General features: G+C 48.3%; 1 protein-coding gene across 3 annotated transcripts in view; it reads left to right on the forward strand.

Annotated features, from left to right (window-relative positions):
• The window catches only part of cfap61 (cilia and flagella associated protein 61), a 490,576-nt gene that overhangs the window by 95,651 nt on the left and 377,687 nt on the right, over positions 1–17,238 (forward strand). For all 3 annotated transcript variants that reach the window (XM_038805956.1, XM_038805965.1, XM_038805971.1), the window contains exon 10: positions 2,755–2,921. In XM_038805956.1, the coding sequence (XP_038661884.1) occupies positions 2,755–2,921 (167 nt within the window). The remainder of the gene's footprint in view (positions 1–2,754; positions 2,922–17,238) is intronic.

Genomic DNA, 17,238 nt, shown 5'->3' on the forward strand with positions numbered 1-17,238 from the left:
AGGAAAATCCTTCAAATTAATTTGAATAGTGCCTTGGAAAGGGAAATTGGGTGATGTATATAATGGGCAGCACAGCTACTACTGCTGGTTTTATGTTAATGTTAAGATAAATTCCTAGATTCTTAAAACTATTTTGGCTGTAATTATCTGTCCCATCTATTCTCTAAAGAGTTTGCTCACTTTCTCCATGTGTCTTTTCTGTGAAAACTTCACACTGTAATTCTTTCCCCTCAGGTGAGCCAACATTTTGAACTTCTTCATTGTGTTATGTACTCCCTTTGAATTCTGTTTGTATTTTTGATTTTTACTGATGTGTGCATTAGTTGAAACATTCGTAACAACTTCTGAGCTCTAATGAAAAGCTTCCATGCCTATTTCACACTGCCAGGATAATATTTTTTAATCACTCACAGTCTCTGACAGTAGTAGTAAAAGACTATTGAGGTGGAGTTTGCTGAGAGCTACCCAGTTATTGGCCATAATGTCAGCCAAGATTTGACAGAAATCTAGCAGAATTATTTACGGTATTTCTCTGGGGTTTTCACTAATCTTCTGATGATGCTATTGATGAAGATCCAGGGAAGTTCTGGGAAAATTTCAAATGCAAGTGGCAGTCACATTCTTTCAGCATCGAGAAAATTGATCAGAAAAGACTGAAATAACGGTTATTATAATAAGTTTAAAAATCATGAAAGACTTCCAATCTGTCTTGTTCTGTCCGAACTGCTCATCAAATATCCCATGGAATTCACATAATTAGACCTTCAATGCTTGTAAACATTATGTCATGAAAAGTTCAAATATTAAAACCATTTTCACTATTTTTTTAACCTTTCAGTCTCATTTATTTTCCATGTATCACATTATTGACATATACTCAACAGTCAAATCAGATAATGTCTCTACTTCCCCTCAGATTTGCACATCATTTTATGTATAGTGTAATCACCTATAAAAATTGCAATTTAATACACATGTTTTAGTAATAGCTGGGGCGAAAACTTATCTAATTAGATTTGGGTAGGAAGCCAGACATTTAGAATTCTTTATTTTAAACATGTATCAATTGCCACATTGACAGCAGTGCCATAAGGTTTATGGCTGAAGAAATGCACAATCTAAAAGTATTTCTGAACTGAAAAATAATTTTCTGGAACTTTTGCAATTTTGTAATACATTTATGCTTTCTGAATCAGTTCAAATAGAACTCTTTTAGATATCTCATTTAGTGTGAAAATACTTTCTGTGCCCATATATTTTTCTACAACACTAACACTATGAACAACCTGGTGGATAGCATTAAAAAGAAACTGAACTAGACCAGCCATTGAGCCATAATAAATACTGGGCACACAATTTAATAGAAAAGAAACAAAGTCCCATTTTGGGTGTTTTTAATGGGGTGTTTCCCAGCACTTTCATCCCACCTTGTCAGTGCAGGAAGAGATCGGATGGACCCCCCACCACTTCCTCCGGATACCCCTAATGCCCTAACTTACCAATTAGGGGGTCCTCGAGCTCCCCGCACCCACCTCAGAAGGGCAGGGTAACCCCGGGCCCAATCCCTGGCATGCACTCTGGCAGTATTCTGTTATCCTGGCATTGCTATTACATCTCACGAGGTGTAATGAGCTATAACTCTCGCAAGAGGCCTCGTCATGTCCCGGGTTGGGTGCAACAAGGCCTTTAGATCACGCCCTGAAGCTACAAGAGAAAGTCAAAGGCTCGGAATTTTGCGGAGAAAACTCACTTCCTGACTCCTCAAAGACTGTCCACTATCTACAAGTCAGGAATGTGATGGAAAACTCTCTAATTGTTTGGATGAGTGCAACTCCAACAACACTCCAGAGGCTTTACACCATCCGGGACAAGGCAGCCGCTTGATTGGTACCCCGTCCACAAACATGCACTCTCTCTACCACTGATGCACAGTGGCACCAGTGTGTACCATCTACAAGATTCACTGCAGCAACTCATCAAGACTCTTTCAGTAGCATCTTCCAAACCTTTGACCTCTACCACCTAGAAGGACAAGGGCAGCAGATGCATTGGAACTGCACCATCTGCAAGTTCCCTTTCAAGTTACAGATTATCATGACTTGGAACTATATTGCCGTTCCTTTACTGTCATTGAGTCAAATCCTGGAACTCCCTTCCTATCAGCACTGTAGATGTATTTACATATGACAGAGGGCAGCACGGTAACACAGTGGTTAGCAGAGTTGCTTCACAGCTCCAGGGTCCCAGGTTCGATTCCCGGCTTGGGTCACTATCTGTGCGGAGTCTGCACGTTCTCATCGTGTCTGCGTGGGTTTCCTCCTCCCACAGCCCAAAGATGTGCAGGTTAGGTGGACTGGTCATGGTAAATTGTCCTCAGTGTCCAAAAAGGTTAGATGGGATTACTGGTTTAAGGGAATGGGGTGGCCTTAAGAGGGGTGCTCTTTCCAAGGGCCGGTGCAGACTCGATTGGCCAAATGGCCTCCTTCTGCACTGTAAATTCTATGATTCTATGGACTGCAGAGGTTCAAGCACAGCTCACCAGCACCTTCTCAAGGGCAATTAGGTATGGCCAATAAATATTGGACTATCCAGTGATACTCACAGACAATAAATTCAAAAAATAAGATTAATGTACTCTCAGCATATCTTCACATTTTCAGTAGGTGTCAATGTCAATATCCACTAATGGTTGTGAATTATAATGTTCAAATGTAACTCAATGTAAGTTGTCATCCCTTTCTCTTCATGCTGCAGACAGACGTGACAGACAGCATTGAGAATGCCAAATTGCCAGCTGATGGTGCTGAAGACCAAACAACTGAAGAAGCAGGGAGCAAAAAAGAGATCACTTCAAAAGACAGCGAATCTTCAAATTCTTTTTGCATACAGTTGTTCTGCATTGATGAGAAATATGAATCAAGGCAAGTTCCAGGGAAATGGTAATTGTTTATGTATGATAGGTAATGAAGATTGTACTTGAAAATATTACCAGTTGTCTATGGTTTTAACATAAAAAAACATGAAAAAGAAGTTCTAAAATATACGGTGAAATGGTTGAAGACTGCTACAAGGGGTGGTACAGAGGTCAGGTAGACAGATGAACAGAATTTAGACCACAAGATGTGGGTAGTGATGTAAAGCTGGAGAACATGCCAAAAGTACGATGGCATGAAGCCATTATGGGCTTTTACAATGAAAATTAGATCTTTAACAAAGAAAGTATTGAAGAAATCATCCAGAACACCACCAAACTTATTTATCTCAGGGTTGCCTGATTTTAATCATTTCTATTCCAGCCCAATGCTATGCTGCTTATTGGCTGAATGTATCAGGAGGGGACAAGTTACGAGGAATGTTCAATAATATTTAAAGGAAGCCAGTACCACTTAAAGAGACAGAGGACATGGCTTCCCTCTCACAGGCAACCATGTGCCGGAACCAACTGGAGATTGCAGCGGCACTCCTCAGTGTGGCCTAGTCACAACAGGCAGTTGCTGAGAGCATCGGTGGCATTGCCCAGGTGCAGGCCGGCATCGCACAGGCACAGAGGGAGTCGGCCCACTCACTGGCTGCTGTGGCACAGACCCAGAGGATTGGATTGGATTGGATTTGTTTAATGTCACGTGTAATGAGGTGCAGTGAAAAGTATTTTTCTGCAAGCAGCTCAACAGATCATTAAGTACATGAAAAGAAAAGGAAATAGAAGAAAATACATAAAAGAAAATACATAATAGGGTAACACAAGGTATATAATGTAACTCCATAAGCACCGGCATCAGATGAAGCATACAGGGGTGTTAATGAGGTCAGTTCATAAGAGGGTCATTTAGGAGTCTGGTGACAGTGGGGAGGAAGCTGTTTTTGAGTCTGTTCGTGCGTGTTCAATGGAGATGGAGTCAATGGATGGGAGGCAGGTTCATGTGATGGACTAGGCTGTGTTCACGACTTATTGAGGTTTCTTGCGGTCTTGGGCCGAGCAGTTGCCATACCAGGCTGTGATGTAGCCAGATAGATGCAGATAGGGACACGGCGCACTCACTGGCTGCTGTGGCACAGGCCCTCAGTGTGGTGGCACAGTCGAAGAGTGAAATGTTGCAGTCCCAGATGGAGATGGGCCACTCCCTGTGCTCCATGGCCGCTAACGTTCAGACGCTTGTCGATACCAGAATGGGCCTCCAGGACTGGCAGTGGCAGTTGGCAGATGGGGGGGGGGGGGGGCTTGGGGGATGGCTCCACTCGCAACCCCGTCCCATGGAGAAGCCCGGAGGCCATCGGGCACCCTGAGGGAGGAGGGGTGCTGGGGCCCGTGCCGGTGGCTGCCGCAGGGGAGGTGCCGGAACACCGCAGCACCTCGGACACCCCCCCCAACCCCTACCATCCCTGGTGCATCTGGTGGGCAACAGGCAGAACAGAGCGGTACCACGCCACACGGGACGCCCGAGGAGCAGCCAGGCCGGGTCACCCCAGGAGCCGTGCGCCAACGCGGACCCTCGTCGCAGGACAGGAGTCATAGCAGTCCGCCTCCACTCCTGCTGTACCATCTGGGGAACCGCATCATGGTAGTTCCCGTAAGGGAAGAAAGTTTGACACCAGTTAAGTTGGCACGGGTGCAGAGCACAGCTTAGATGTAGGGGGTAGGGCACAGGCCATATATTATTGTTCAGAATAAACACATGTTCACACCGATAAAACCAGTCTTGGTGCTCTGTCTGATGCTTGTGGGTTTGGGGCAGTCAGTGATGACCACTGGGAGTGAGGGGTGGTGGAAGAGTGAGGCCCAGTGGGTGGACCATGTAGCCCCCCCCCCCCCCCCCCCCCCCCAGCTATTCGACAGGACCATGTGATGGACTGGCCAAGTCGCACGCAGGGATCACCCAGGCGGATGGTGCTACTGTGGGCATGAGTCAGACATTGTCATATGATGTGGAGCACTGAGCTCATCGCAAAGCCAGCTGTCATCATTCTCCATCCCAAGGGCCAGACCCGCTGTCACTGCCAACCCAGTTACCCGGCATGTAGTGCCGCAGTTACATATAATGGAGGAAGTGTGAATATGGGTGTTTTGGTGGTGTGGGAGGTGAGGGTAGCAGGTGGTGTGGGAGGTGAGGGTGGCAGGTGGTGTGGGAGGTGAGGGTGGCAGGTGGTGTAGGAGATGAGGGTGGCAGGTGGTGAAGGGGTGTGGTATTGTGGTGTCAGAGCCCCCGGCCAGTGACCCCCCTCCCCCCCTAGTCTATGAAACATGTTTCGATGAGTGTGCCCCGTGCGTGCTGGCCCTGGCGATGGCGTTGTGCATACTCCCGTGCCTGGCCAGCCCCCATGTCCCGCTCATTGCCCCCTTCCCTGTCCCCCTCCTGCTCATCCTCCTCGCCTGACGAGGCCTGTCCTTCCTCCTCATCCTTCTCCAGCACATCGCCCCTCTGCTGGGCTATATTGTGGAGGACGCAGCAGACCACCACGATGCGGGCGAACTTCCTAGCTTCATACTGGAGGGCCTCTCCAGAGCGGTCCAGGCACCTGAAGCACATTTTCAGGACCCCGAAACACCTCTCGACCACACCCCTGGTTGCACAATGGGAATCATTGTAGTGGGACTCCGTTTCGGTCTGTTGCCTCCATATAGGAATCATCAGCCACGACCACAATGGGTAAGCCCTGTCGCCCAATCAACCAGCCCCGCAGCCGGGGGGGCCTGTCCCTCGAACATGTCGGGGATCACAGATTGGGCTAATATGAATGAGTCATGTACACTGTCCGGCTACTGGCGCTGACGTGCAGGATCCTCACCTGATGGCCACAGACCATCTAAACGTTCATCGTGTGGTACCCTTTACTGTTCGTGAACAGCAGCCTGTTATCCGCCGGAGGCTGTAGGGCGATGTGCACCCCATTGATTACCCCCTGGACCCGGGGCATCCCTGCGATGACAGCAAAGTCCGCTGCCCGGGGATTCTGGTGAGTGCGTTCCACAGGGTACTGGATGTACCGGTCTGTGAGATGCCGGACAGGTCCCCACTGGGCGACTGGAAAGACTCCGTCGCGTAGAAGTTCAACGCTGCAGTCACCTTGATGACCACCAGGAGCTGGTGTCCTCTCCCATTCCCATCCGGTGCCAGGTGTGCCATCATGTGGCAGATGTGTCTTACTGTCTCTCTGCTCATCTGCAGTCTCCTCCTGCATGCCCAGTCCGGAAGGTCTTCAAAGGACATGCGGTCACAATAGACGCATGGCCTCATCCGGTGCCTCTTTGCCACCACCTCCACCTCTTTTTTCTCGTCCTGTTGGACGGCTCACCCTCCAGCCTGAGCGGCTGCCACCTGTCCCTCTGCAGCCCACTCCTCTGCTGCAGCCTCCGCCTCCTCTCTGAGTCGGTCTCGCAGCCACAGTGCTGCATGCACGGCAGTGGCCATCGCCATGGCGGCCAACATCGCTGGTTGATGACCGAATGCCGTTTTTATCTGCAGGGGGTGAGATGAAAACATGTTACCATGACGCCCGAGCCCAACCAGGTACCATGGGCTGCACGGTGGCGCTGGTTGTCACCGCGCGCCCCAGCCACACATGCCTTGACCCCTGCCTCCCGGCCCCGTCAGTGCCCCCAGTCCTGGCGCCTATCCCTGCTGCCAGGGACACCGTTTGATGGCAGTGCCCTCACTGGGGGCTGCCGTTGTCGTGGCCCTGGATGGGTAATGCCAGTTGGTGGGGCGGTCGGAGGGGGGGGCACCCACCCATACGGCCGCCATGATGGCGTTGGCGCGTGGGCACCGCCTTTTTTCCTATCGGGGGCTCTCTGGCTGCTGGGCCTGCCCCCCCCCCGCAGAAAGCACAGCCAGTGTCCGAGCCCGGAGACCCCCACGCCACCTCCTAACTCCTCTCTCAGCTGCCTCGGCCAACACGCCAGCTTCACGATTTTTTTATAGCACATTAGAAACACACCGTCTGGAATTTGGCTCATCCGACGCGCAGAATCGCTGAGGCACCGGAGAATCGATCTTCACAACTGATAATGAGATGCATTCTGTACTTCCGGGCCACACGGCAGGCGCTGCTATTTCGGTGATTTTGGGGGTCGGGAGAATGCCGATTCGGCGCGAAATCGATGTCATGCCCGATTTCGACGTTGGAGCCGATTCTCCGGCCGATCGTGTTTCACGATTTCGGCAGTATCCCACGGAGAATCCAGCCCCTCGTCTCCTAACGACCCCATGTCCATTCTCTATCCCGGCCTTTGAGCATCCTCTTCTCCAAAACTACATCCACTCATTTCAGAGCATGGTCCAAAATCACTATTGCTGAATAGTCTGACCTCCTAGCTTCAGCCAAAAGTGCCTTTCCCACCATGAAAAAAATCTATCCTCGAGTACACTTTATGTACCGGGGAGAAAAATGAATGCTCCTGCTCCCTCAGGTCAGGAACCTCAACGGGTCCATTCCTACCATCTCTCTCATGAGTCCAGCCAGCGCCTTCATCCCCCTGACTGGGCCAGTGAGTGCGGCTGACACCTCTCCTCCTTCGGTTCCTCGACCATTTTCTAATCCTCTCCACTATTAACTCGTGGGTATCCAAATCCGGAATGACACCCAACACCCTCTTCACAAAGCCCGCATCATCCCAGTTGGGTCCATATACGCTCTCCTCTAACACCTCCATCACTATCACGTACCTGCCCCCCTGGTCCGCCACCACCTTCTCCATCTCAAACCTCACCCTCTTGTCCACCAATGTGGCTACCCCCCTGAGCCCTGCTATCGAACCCCGAGTGGAATACCTAGCTCACACAACCCTTCCTAAGCCTCACTTGATCTTTCACCCTCAGATGGGTCTCCTGCAGCATCACCACATCGGCCTTTCAGCTCTTTAAATGTGGAAAAACCCTCGACCTCTTCACTAGCCCCTCCAACCCCCACATGTTCCAGGTTGCTATTGTGACTCACCCCACCCAGCCCTCCTATCCGCTATCATTGTAACCTCAGGCCCTGCCCTTCAGGCCTCACCTGCCCAGTCCATTTGTTGCCATCAAACCTCTCCACCCTTCCAGAATCCCTCCATCCACTTCCTCTTGAGAACGCCTCTCCCAATACCCATCCATCCCCCCACTTTTCACACCTCCCAGGTCCATCGGAACCTGTTCGACCAGGTTCCAGCAACTGTGGCTCCTCACCCACTACAGTCCCGTTCACTAGCCAACCTTCACTTGGTAGTATGGAAGTCCCTGCCCAGGCCCCCCTCCCAATCCCCTCACCCTGATTCTGTCCCTGAAAACAAAGATGAACAAACATAACCAGGCCAATAAACAGCACCCCAGAAAACAGCCATAACCCCAAAGCCCAATATATTTATACCCAACTGTAGCCTATAACAAAAGTAAACTACCTTTTCCCATTAGCCAACCCGAAAACCCAACTGTTCCCCTCACAAATACAAAGCAAATATCAATGTGAAAAAGAAATAAAGGCTCAGCATGAGCCCCCTCCCCTCAGTCCATCCAAATTCTAGTCCCATTTCTCATTTCAACCTCAGTCCTTTGCTGCCTTTTGAGTTGTAGGTCACCCTCAGCTACGCCGGGTAGACCATGCCAAACCTCACACCATTATTGTAGAGTGCCACCTTCACCCGTCCGAAGGCCGCCCACCTTCTTGCCAGCTCCATTGTCAAGTCCTGGTAAATTTGAATACCAATTCCATCCCATTTCAACTCACGGCTTTGCTTTGCCAAACTCAGGACCTTCTCCTTGACATGAAACTTGTGAAAGTAAATTATAACCGCCCTTGGTGGCTCATTTGTCTTCGGCTTGGGCCTGAGCGACCGATGAGCCCTGTCCACCTCATATTGGGAGAGTTCTTCCCCCTCTCCCAACAACTCTGCCAGCACCTTCGGAAAGTACTCAGTCGGCCTCAATCCCTCCACCCCCTCAGGCAAGCCCACAATTTGTAAATTCTGCCATCTCAACCTGTTCTCCAGGTCCTCCGTCTTGGAATTGAGTCCTTTGTTGGCCTCCACCACCCTCCGCGGCTCATCATCCATTGAGGTGAACTGGTCACTGTGCTGCGACAGAGCTTCCTCCACCCCCATCAACTTTTCTGCTTGCTCCTGGGCCTTGGCCAAAGTCTTTGACACTGCCGCCTTCACCGGGGCAATCGCCTTCTCCACCCACTCCTTCATTGCAACCATCATCTCCTTTCGCAGCACCTCCATATGCTTGGCGAACTGCCTCTCCAATTCTCCGGTCATTACCTTGGTCAGAGTTTCCACTGTGAGGTGCATGTCCCCACCCAGTGACCCAGCCTCTGCTGTCTTTCCTGCTGCCAGGCTTACCCATTCACTCGACGGCGAACGTTCACTCGCCCCCTTCTTCCCAGTGCTTTTTTTTCTGGGTCTTAGAGATTCCCCACCTTCCTATGCCTTCCTGCACTAGCTTGTTCAAAAACTGCCTTTGAAATCGGGCACTAAACTCCAAAAACCAGAGCCTCGAGCAGCAGCCACCCAACATGCTACTTCCCGCCACAAGATGTCCTGCATTGCATCTATAAGTGGATCCAGTGATGTTATTTATTATATATTGAAGAATAGCAGAAGGTGATAATGTATATGAACCACAATTCTCCAATGTTGCATTGGAGGCCTTACTGCAGATGATGGAAAGCTTGAGGGGCATGCTCAAAGTGCTAGTGAGGGAGGTGAGGGGTACAGGATGCCCTCAAGGCACTTAACAGGCAGATAGTAGCTGATATGGTGAACCCAAGGAGCGTAACTTCTCATATTTAGATGCAGTGCAGAAAGTAGTTCAGTGATCTAATAAGTTGTTGTGCAAAGATCCATCTTTAATATTTAATTGGAGGAAGTTGCTGCTCATCTAACACTGGACATTCATTAAGTAATGTGACAAATCAGATGCGATGGAGGTGGAGAGAGAAATTGGCAAGGTAGAGTTGATAAATGCAACAGTCACTTGTGACGAATGTCACAATAGAATAAATATTCTTAGGAAAAACATCTTCCAAGGCCAGTTATCACAGAATAGAAATAAGAATAGCAAGAGTTAGAAGTAAATGAAATCACTAAAGGCTGAAGTTTTCTCTTTTATTGATAAATGAACCAAATACCTATTTTTACTGTAATTTACACAAGTCTAACAGTATCTCAGAAACAGACATCTTTGAAATGTAGAATCTGTTAAAGTGGAATTTGCTTGTTGGATTGAAGAACTAGCAGCGATTAATGTATATATTTGTTACATGGATTTTTTTATTGCACCTCAAACACCCGGAGTCATTCACTCAGTAGAAATGGCAAGGTCATTAATCAAGTCTGGAATGTGCAGTTTTGCAACAGGGATATCTTCCAATTTATGCATCAATACTTGCATATGCTCACCTCTGTATTGCAGTTCGTAGCTGTTGGGGTTCCCATTGACCCCTTTTAAAACGGTTCTTGGACTTCTAAAGAACAAAATTGTAGTGTTTGGCTGAACCAAAATTTTGATGTTTTATTGAAACTCACTAATGTCTCTCCTACAGATACCTCCACAATTAATAGAAATAACACAGTAAAGACCTTAAATTTTAAACAACCGTTCCCAGTACCAAATCACAAGGCACCACAAAATGCTGGAAAATTTACCAAGTCACCACGACTTGGTTTAAACTTACAAAAATGCTAACCCCACACAAAGTGACCACAACTTGGTTTAAACTTACAATATAACAAAGGCAAAATGTCTTGACCTGAAACCTTAAGAAAAGCCCTCAGACCAATATCACCACAATACGGCTGAAACAAATTACAAGTTACCGGCAAAAAACACCACAGGTCACGCCGGGTCTGAGAATCGCCGGGGGCCGGCGTGAATCCCGCCCCCACCGTCTCCCAAAGTCTCCTGCACCAGAGATTCGGCGGGGGCACCCCAGTGATTCTCCAGCCCGCGATGGGCCGAAGTCCTGTCGCTGTCATGCCGGTCCTGCCAGCGTGAATCAAGCCACTTACCTTACCGCCAGGACCAGGCGGCGCGGGCGGGCTCCAGAGTCCTGGGGGGGGCATGGGCGATCTGGCCCTGGGGGGTGCCCCCACGGTGGCCTGGCCCGCGATCAAGGCCCACCGATCGGTGGGCGGGCCTGTGCCGTGGGGGCACTCTTTTCCTTCTGCGTTCGCCATAGTCTTCACGATGGCAAGGCGGAAGTGACCCCCTCCCCTGCACATGCGCGGGGATGACGTCAGCAGCCGCTGATGCTCCAGCGCATGCACGGACGTCCGGCGGCCGGCGAAGATCCTTCGGCCCCAGCTGGCATGGCGCCAAAGGCCGTTCCCACCGGCCGGCGGGGCGCCAACCACTCCGGCGCAGGGCTAGCCCCTCAAGGTTAGGACTTGGCCCCTAAAGGTGCAGAGACGTCCGCACCTTTGGGGCGGCCTGACGCCACTCTATCCCGCCGGGAGCCTCCGCCACACCGGGTGGGGGAGAATCCCACGCCACCTTTTCGCCCCAAACCCTTGAAAAATCCTCAGACCAATATCACTACGATTTTGTTGAAACCTACAATCCCCAACACAGCTGGTCTGTGCAGTGATGATTGTAGGTCCAGAGTCAAGGTGACTAGCCCCACCTTCTTTCAACTGCAGCACAAATACCCTGATGTGCTCTTATAATAATTTAACTCATATCGAATATATCGAAACATATTTCCTGTTGTTTCAATGTTCAGTCAGTTGATTCCATACAAAGTTCAGGCACATGTCATCAGCTCCTGCTGGTTAAAACAAGATTGGAGTGTACCAAGGAAGATGTATCCAGATGAATATTATCAGTTCTCATTGTATGAGCAATTCTCCTGCTGTCTGGGGTGACACAGTAACAGCACAACACCAGCATCTGGCTCCAGGGTTACAGACAGTTTGCATGACCCTATTCCAGCACTTTATTTTGTATTGTTATATGTCCTTTTTGCCATTGTTGAGTTACAACCACTCCCAAGTGAGGATTCACAAAGTTGCAAAGTTGTTGTTCCAGGCAAGACCCCTCAATTTGTCACCATCTGGCTGGGTGACCCCTAAATTGTTACAAACTCAGGTGAGGAAGGATAAACCAGCTCCCTGTCTTTATCCAACCCTCTGTTGATAGCAACTAGATTTAATCCAAAAGGATCCTTTTTTGTGGGCACCTTTTCCTGGACCCAATATTTATGCTTTAAAAGGGGCCAATTTAACCAGACTTTCTTGAGATATAAATAGAATGAGTTTATTAACTACTAAAGGCATGGGAAGAATAGTAAAACACATACACATTCATATAAATTACAAGTGAGAATTGAGTCCAAAGTAAGTAAAGATTTTTTAAAAGGTTTCCAAAACAGTCCTTGACTTGTGAGGAGTAGATGATGAAGCATTGCGGCTATTCTGATTCAAGATTCCAGCAGAATTGACTTCAGTAGGCAAATAGTTTTGAAGTTCCAGTAGAGTTGGCTTCAGCAGAGAATAGTTGCTTTTCGATTTCAGTTTTCTGTACTTTGGCAGAGCAGCTTCCCAGTTCTCTTTGCAGATGGCATCTTTTTGCTGACTGGGGCGGACTTCCACAGTCAGAGATTTGAGATATATCTGCAAAAATAGCTATTTTGCAGGGGCACTGCGTGTGTTTGCTGGCTTTTTCTTCTGTTCAACTTCCAGCACAGACAGACACTCGAGCAGCTTTTCAGCTGGCTTTTATCCCATTCTTTGTATATTTCATCTGGGAATCCACATTTCCGTCGAGGCATTACTGACAGAATCTCTTGAGTTGAGATGTCTATTGTGTCCCTTTGTCTTTACCGGAAATGGAATCAGTTTCTGGATGTTTTTAGAAGTATCTTGTCTGGTATTAGGGTGGAGTTTCATTGTCTCTTGCAGAATTACCCTCCTGCAATACAGCTAGTGGCTGACTGTACATTTTAGCCATCTTTGGGTTTGTGTCCATTTTAAAAAACTCACAGGTTTTATTTAAAGTACAATATTTCCGTAAGTTATTCTGTGTTTTTTCCTTAATCCTCATGATGGTCTTCAGCAATCACTTGTTAATGAGTATGACTGTTCACCTAAGAAACTCGGTGCCACTGGTCATGCGTTCTGCGGGTACATGCGTGGCCATTAAGCCCAATCCTAGAGCCACATCTCCAACCGCACACTTGGCAGATGTTTCTGGAAGGTGGGATTGATCCTTGGACTCGGGATCGCTGGTATTCTTTTCTGAGCCTCCTTTTCTGAGCCTTTTCTTTCTGTCAGGTGTTCTGGAAGTATTAATAGAACAAAGAACAAAGAAAGATACAGCACAGGAACAGGCCCTTCGGCTGTGTCCTTTCAATTAAGAGGTTGCTTCAAGTAGGTCTCTTCTGAGTAAGGGTCTCCCAGGCATTGACATCTATCTTGCATTCCTTGAGATAAGCCTTCAGGGTGTCTTTGAAGCACTTCCTTTGTCGTCCTCTTGTTGGGGAGTCTTCCTTGAGCTTGGGGAAGAAAATTTGCTATGGCAGTCGGGACTCTGGCATCCTGAGCACATGGCCAGCCCAGTACAGCTGGTTTCAAATGATCATGGCCTCAATGCCAGTGCTCTTGGCCCCTTTAAGGACTTTAAGGACACTGATATTAGTACGCCTGTCCTCCCAGCTGATGCAGAGAATCTTTCTCAGACAGCATTGAAGGTACATCTCCAGGGCCTTGAGGTGGCGTCTGTACGTAGTCCACATTTCTGAGCCACATAGAAGATTTGGGAGGATGGCTGCCTTGTAGACAAGGATATTGGTATCAGCACAGATGTCACAGTTAAAGAAGACTTTTATCCTTAGGTGTCTGAATGCAGCACTCGTGAATTGGATATGATGTTGGGCCTCTATCAATTTCAATCCTAAATGAGCGGTGACAGGTTGTGCACAAGGGTTATTATTCGATACAAATCCCCAGTCTCCCAATGGTGCCACCTTTATCAATCTGACCAAGGCTTTTGGCTCAGTCAATTGAGAAGTGCTGTGGAAGACAGTCAAAGGCTGGCTACCTAGAGAGATTCATCAACAGCCTTTGATTCTTTCATGACAAGGTTTTGGTGACCGTCTTCAGCGACGGAAAAATAAGTCAGACTTTTTTGTTGCATTAGTCAATGACAGGTAATAGCATTTTCCTGGTACCATTGTTCCTTGATCAAAATCAGTCAATGTCCAAACCCTTTTGATGAGTCACTTTTAAAAAATAAATTTAGAGTACCCAATTCATTTTTTCCAATTAAGGGGCAATTTAGCCTGGCCAATCTAACTATCCTGCACATCTTTGGGTTGTGGGGGTGAAACCCACGCAGACACTGGGAGAATGTGCAAACTCCACACGGACAGTGACCCAGGGCTAACCACTGTGCCACCGTGCTGCCCCGGATGAGTCACTTTTTGCTAGATGTCCAAATCAACCCTTTGCTATCCAGCCCTGCGCTGTTGGCTACAGATTGGCTGTTGTAATTTTATTGTTCATGAGCTCAAAGGTTGCCTGTGAGTTTGAAATTTATATACCATAAATTTCCCATTTGGAGAGGATTCCAAGCTACATTGCGTAGTTATAGTAGTTCTTTCTCTGCCTGAGCTGTTCGAGTGGATTGAAGCACTCTAAGTTTCTGAAGTATTATAGTTTTTGAATTCCAGCTTAGCTTTTGATATGATATAAAAATTATTGTAGCAGAAAACAAAATTTAAAAGATATCTCTGCTAACCTTGCAGTTTTCACCTTCCACTCTGTCTGTTAATCTAAGCTCCATATTCTGTTTGGGAGAATGATGTTTGTGTTATTTGTGTTGTGTGACTGTACTATCATTCTCATTGTCAACTCCTAATCACATATCTTTTGCCTTGTGGAAATTACTTTAATCCATGTTAAACCTGTGGTGAAAATGAGATTAGATAGTTTAATATGATCAACATAAAGTTACTTGATCTCTGCGGCTTTGCACATAGGGGCGGATCAAACGGCGCTTTTACGCCCGACTTTGATGCGATGAGGCTATTAAATCTCACGAGAGATTTACAGTGCTCAGAATGCCTCGTGAGACATCACAATCAGGACCTCGCCCTTGCTGGGTGTGATCCTGATTTACATATGTAAGTGAGCCATGAGGCCCATTTAAATATGTCTGTGCCAGGTTATCCCAACGCCTGGGAACTAACGGCTTCCCCAGCGAGGCCTCGACTGGGCACCATTTAGCAAAGATCCACACAAAAGTGGACCAGGCATAACGGAACCTGGGGAGATCTCACAGGCCATCGGAGGCCCCTGGGTGGTCAGGCTCGGGGCAAGGTGGTACTATGGCACTCACGCTACCACTTGGGCACCTTGGCACTGCCAGGCTGGCAGTGCCAAGGTACCCAGGTGCCTGGTTGCCCATGCCAGGGATCAGGGGTGCCCTGCCCTTAACAGGTGAGGTGAAGGGGAGGCTTGAGGATCCCCTAACAGGTAAGTTAGGGGGTTATGGAGACCACTGTGGGATGGCTGAAGAGGTCGAGAGACCGAGGCGGCATTTGAAAATGGCATCCGATCTCTTTCTGCCCTGATAGAGGTAAGTGTGGCCTCAGTGGGGCGTTTCTGACTGAGGCCAAAATATAAAGTCTCATTTGATTGTTGTTCTCAGCGCTGCAGGCTCCGAGAAACATCCCACTATTTGTGCACAAAACACAACTTTTTTTTGTTACATCACGTCCAGGGAATAAAGACCAAGTCTTGAATTTAATGACATAGTGATGGGATAACTGGACCCACTTAGAGATGGGAGCAGGAGGCATATATGGGGAGTGGGGAAGGCACTGTGGCTGGTGGTGGAGGGGGGAGGGGGGAGAGAAGGGGTGGGGGAGAGAGAGAGAAGAGAAGTAGTTGGAGGGGAAAAGGCAGCAGAAAAGGTTGGAGAGGGAGCAACTGAATACAACAAGGTTTTTCAAGGCAGTGGTCCAGTATCCAATTCTTTTCAGTATTAAGGAAGGAAAGATAGGAAAGTGGTAAAAGTAGGAAATCAGGAAGGTAGAGAGGGAGAAGGTAGAGAAGGGCAACATGGGTATCAAAGAGGGATCACGAGTGGATGGAATTGAGAGTGGTCTACTAGTGAGTGAAGGAGATAATGTGTTTGACCATTTCTTCTCAATGTCCAGTTGTGGTTGTAATAAATGCATCTTGCTTCTAGGTGAGGGGCAAGGGTTCATTTTACTCATGCATAGTGGTACCTTGATTTCTGTCTAGTACAATATGTGAGTTGTGAGTTATTGGGGAGAGTGTGAGCAGGAGAGGGTTATGCTGAATAGCCTACTTAGTATTGACATGGCTGACCTGAAATTTACACTTATGTGAAGCGTAATTTGTGCTTGGTGACGTTGCAGGGGGAAGTGATCTTTGATCTATGGTGGGGTTGATCTAATATACCTGGTTACCGATTGGAGTGTGTACTTAGATGGTGGAGGGGACAATCTCTGCTCCGTGATTGCGGTGCGGGTGGAGTGGGAATGGTGATATCTGCACAATGCAGCAGTGTTGCCTGCTTCTTTGGGAAGTAAAGAGCCAAATAGATACAACATTTTAGTGGCACTGGCCAGAACATTTCACAGAGGTGGTGGTACTGCCTGATGGGTGAAAAGTCAGTGGGACGAGATCAGCTCTGCATGGCCTGGAAGCCATAACCTGATTTAACAGCCACCAGACCCCATCTTCCATCCTCATCTGGGAGGAAGTTTCACCTCCAAAAGTTGGTGGCCAATCAAATGGTTGGTCGTCCTTCAGTCCCAGCAGTTCCACTGCGAATGGTGCTCAAGGCTGGGACTGTAGCAGTCCACCAGAAGAAACAGAATTGGGACCAGATTCAGGCATTCTCCAGTGAGGGGGTGTGGGGCTGCATTTGCAAGGCCAAGGAGAGAAACAAGTGGGGATGATCGCCATTGCCTCAGATGCTAAGATCAGAGTGGGAGTGGATAGTACTGGCAGGCAACTGGAAGCTGACATTTATGTTTGCAGACTAAAATGTAAAGCAAACACGAGACAAATGAAGTAGAGGAGACTGCATAGTGAACAGTGAATACACTGGGGCTGGATTCTTCGTTTTTGGGACTATGTCCCCACGCCGTCGTGAAAACTGTGGTCTTTTACGCCAGGAAATCTTACGTTAAAAGGCCACAGATTCACAGCCTTGCAGCTGTCGTGGAGCTCGCAGCTCCAGCTGCCGATATGGCACCCCCCGTACTTCCGGGTCAGAGGCCGCGCGTGCGCAC

The sequence above is a fragment of the Scyliorhinus canicula genome, chromosome 1 (genome assembly GCF_902713615.1).
Source record: "Scyliorhinus canicula chromosome 1, sScyCan1.1, whole genome shotgun sequence".
In the NCBI taxonomy this organism is placed as follows: domain Eukaryota; kingdom Metazoa; phylum Chordata; class Chondrichthyes; order Carcharhiniformes; family Scyliorhinidae; genus Scyliorhinus; species Scyliorhinus canicula.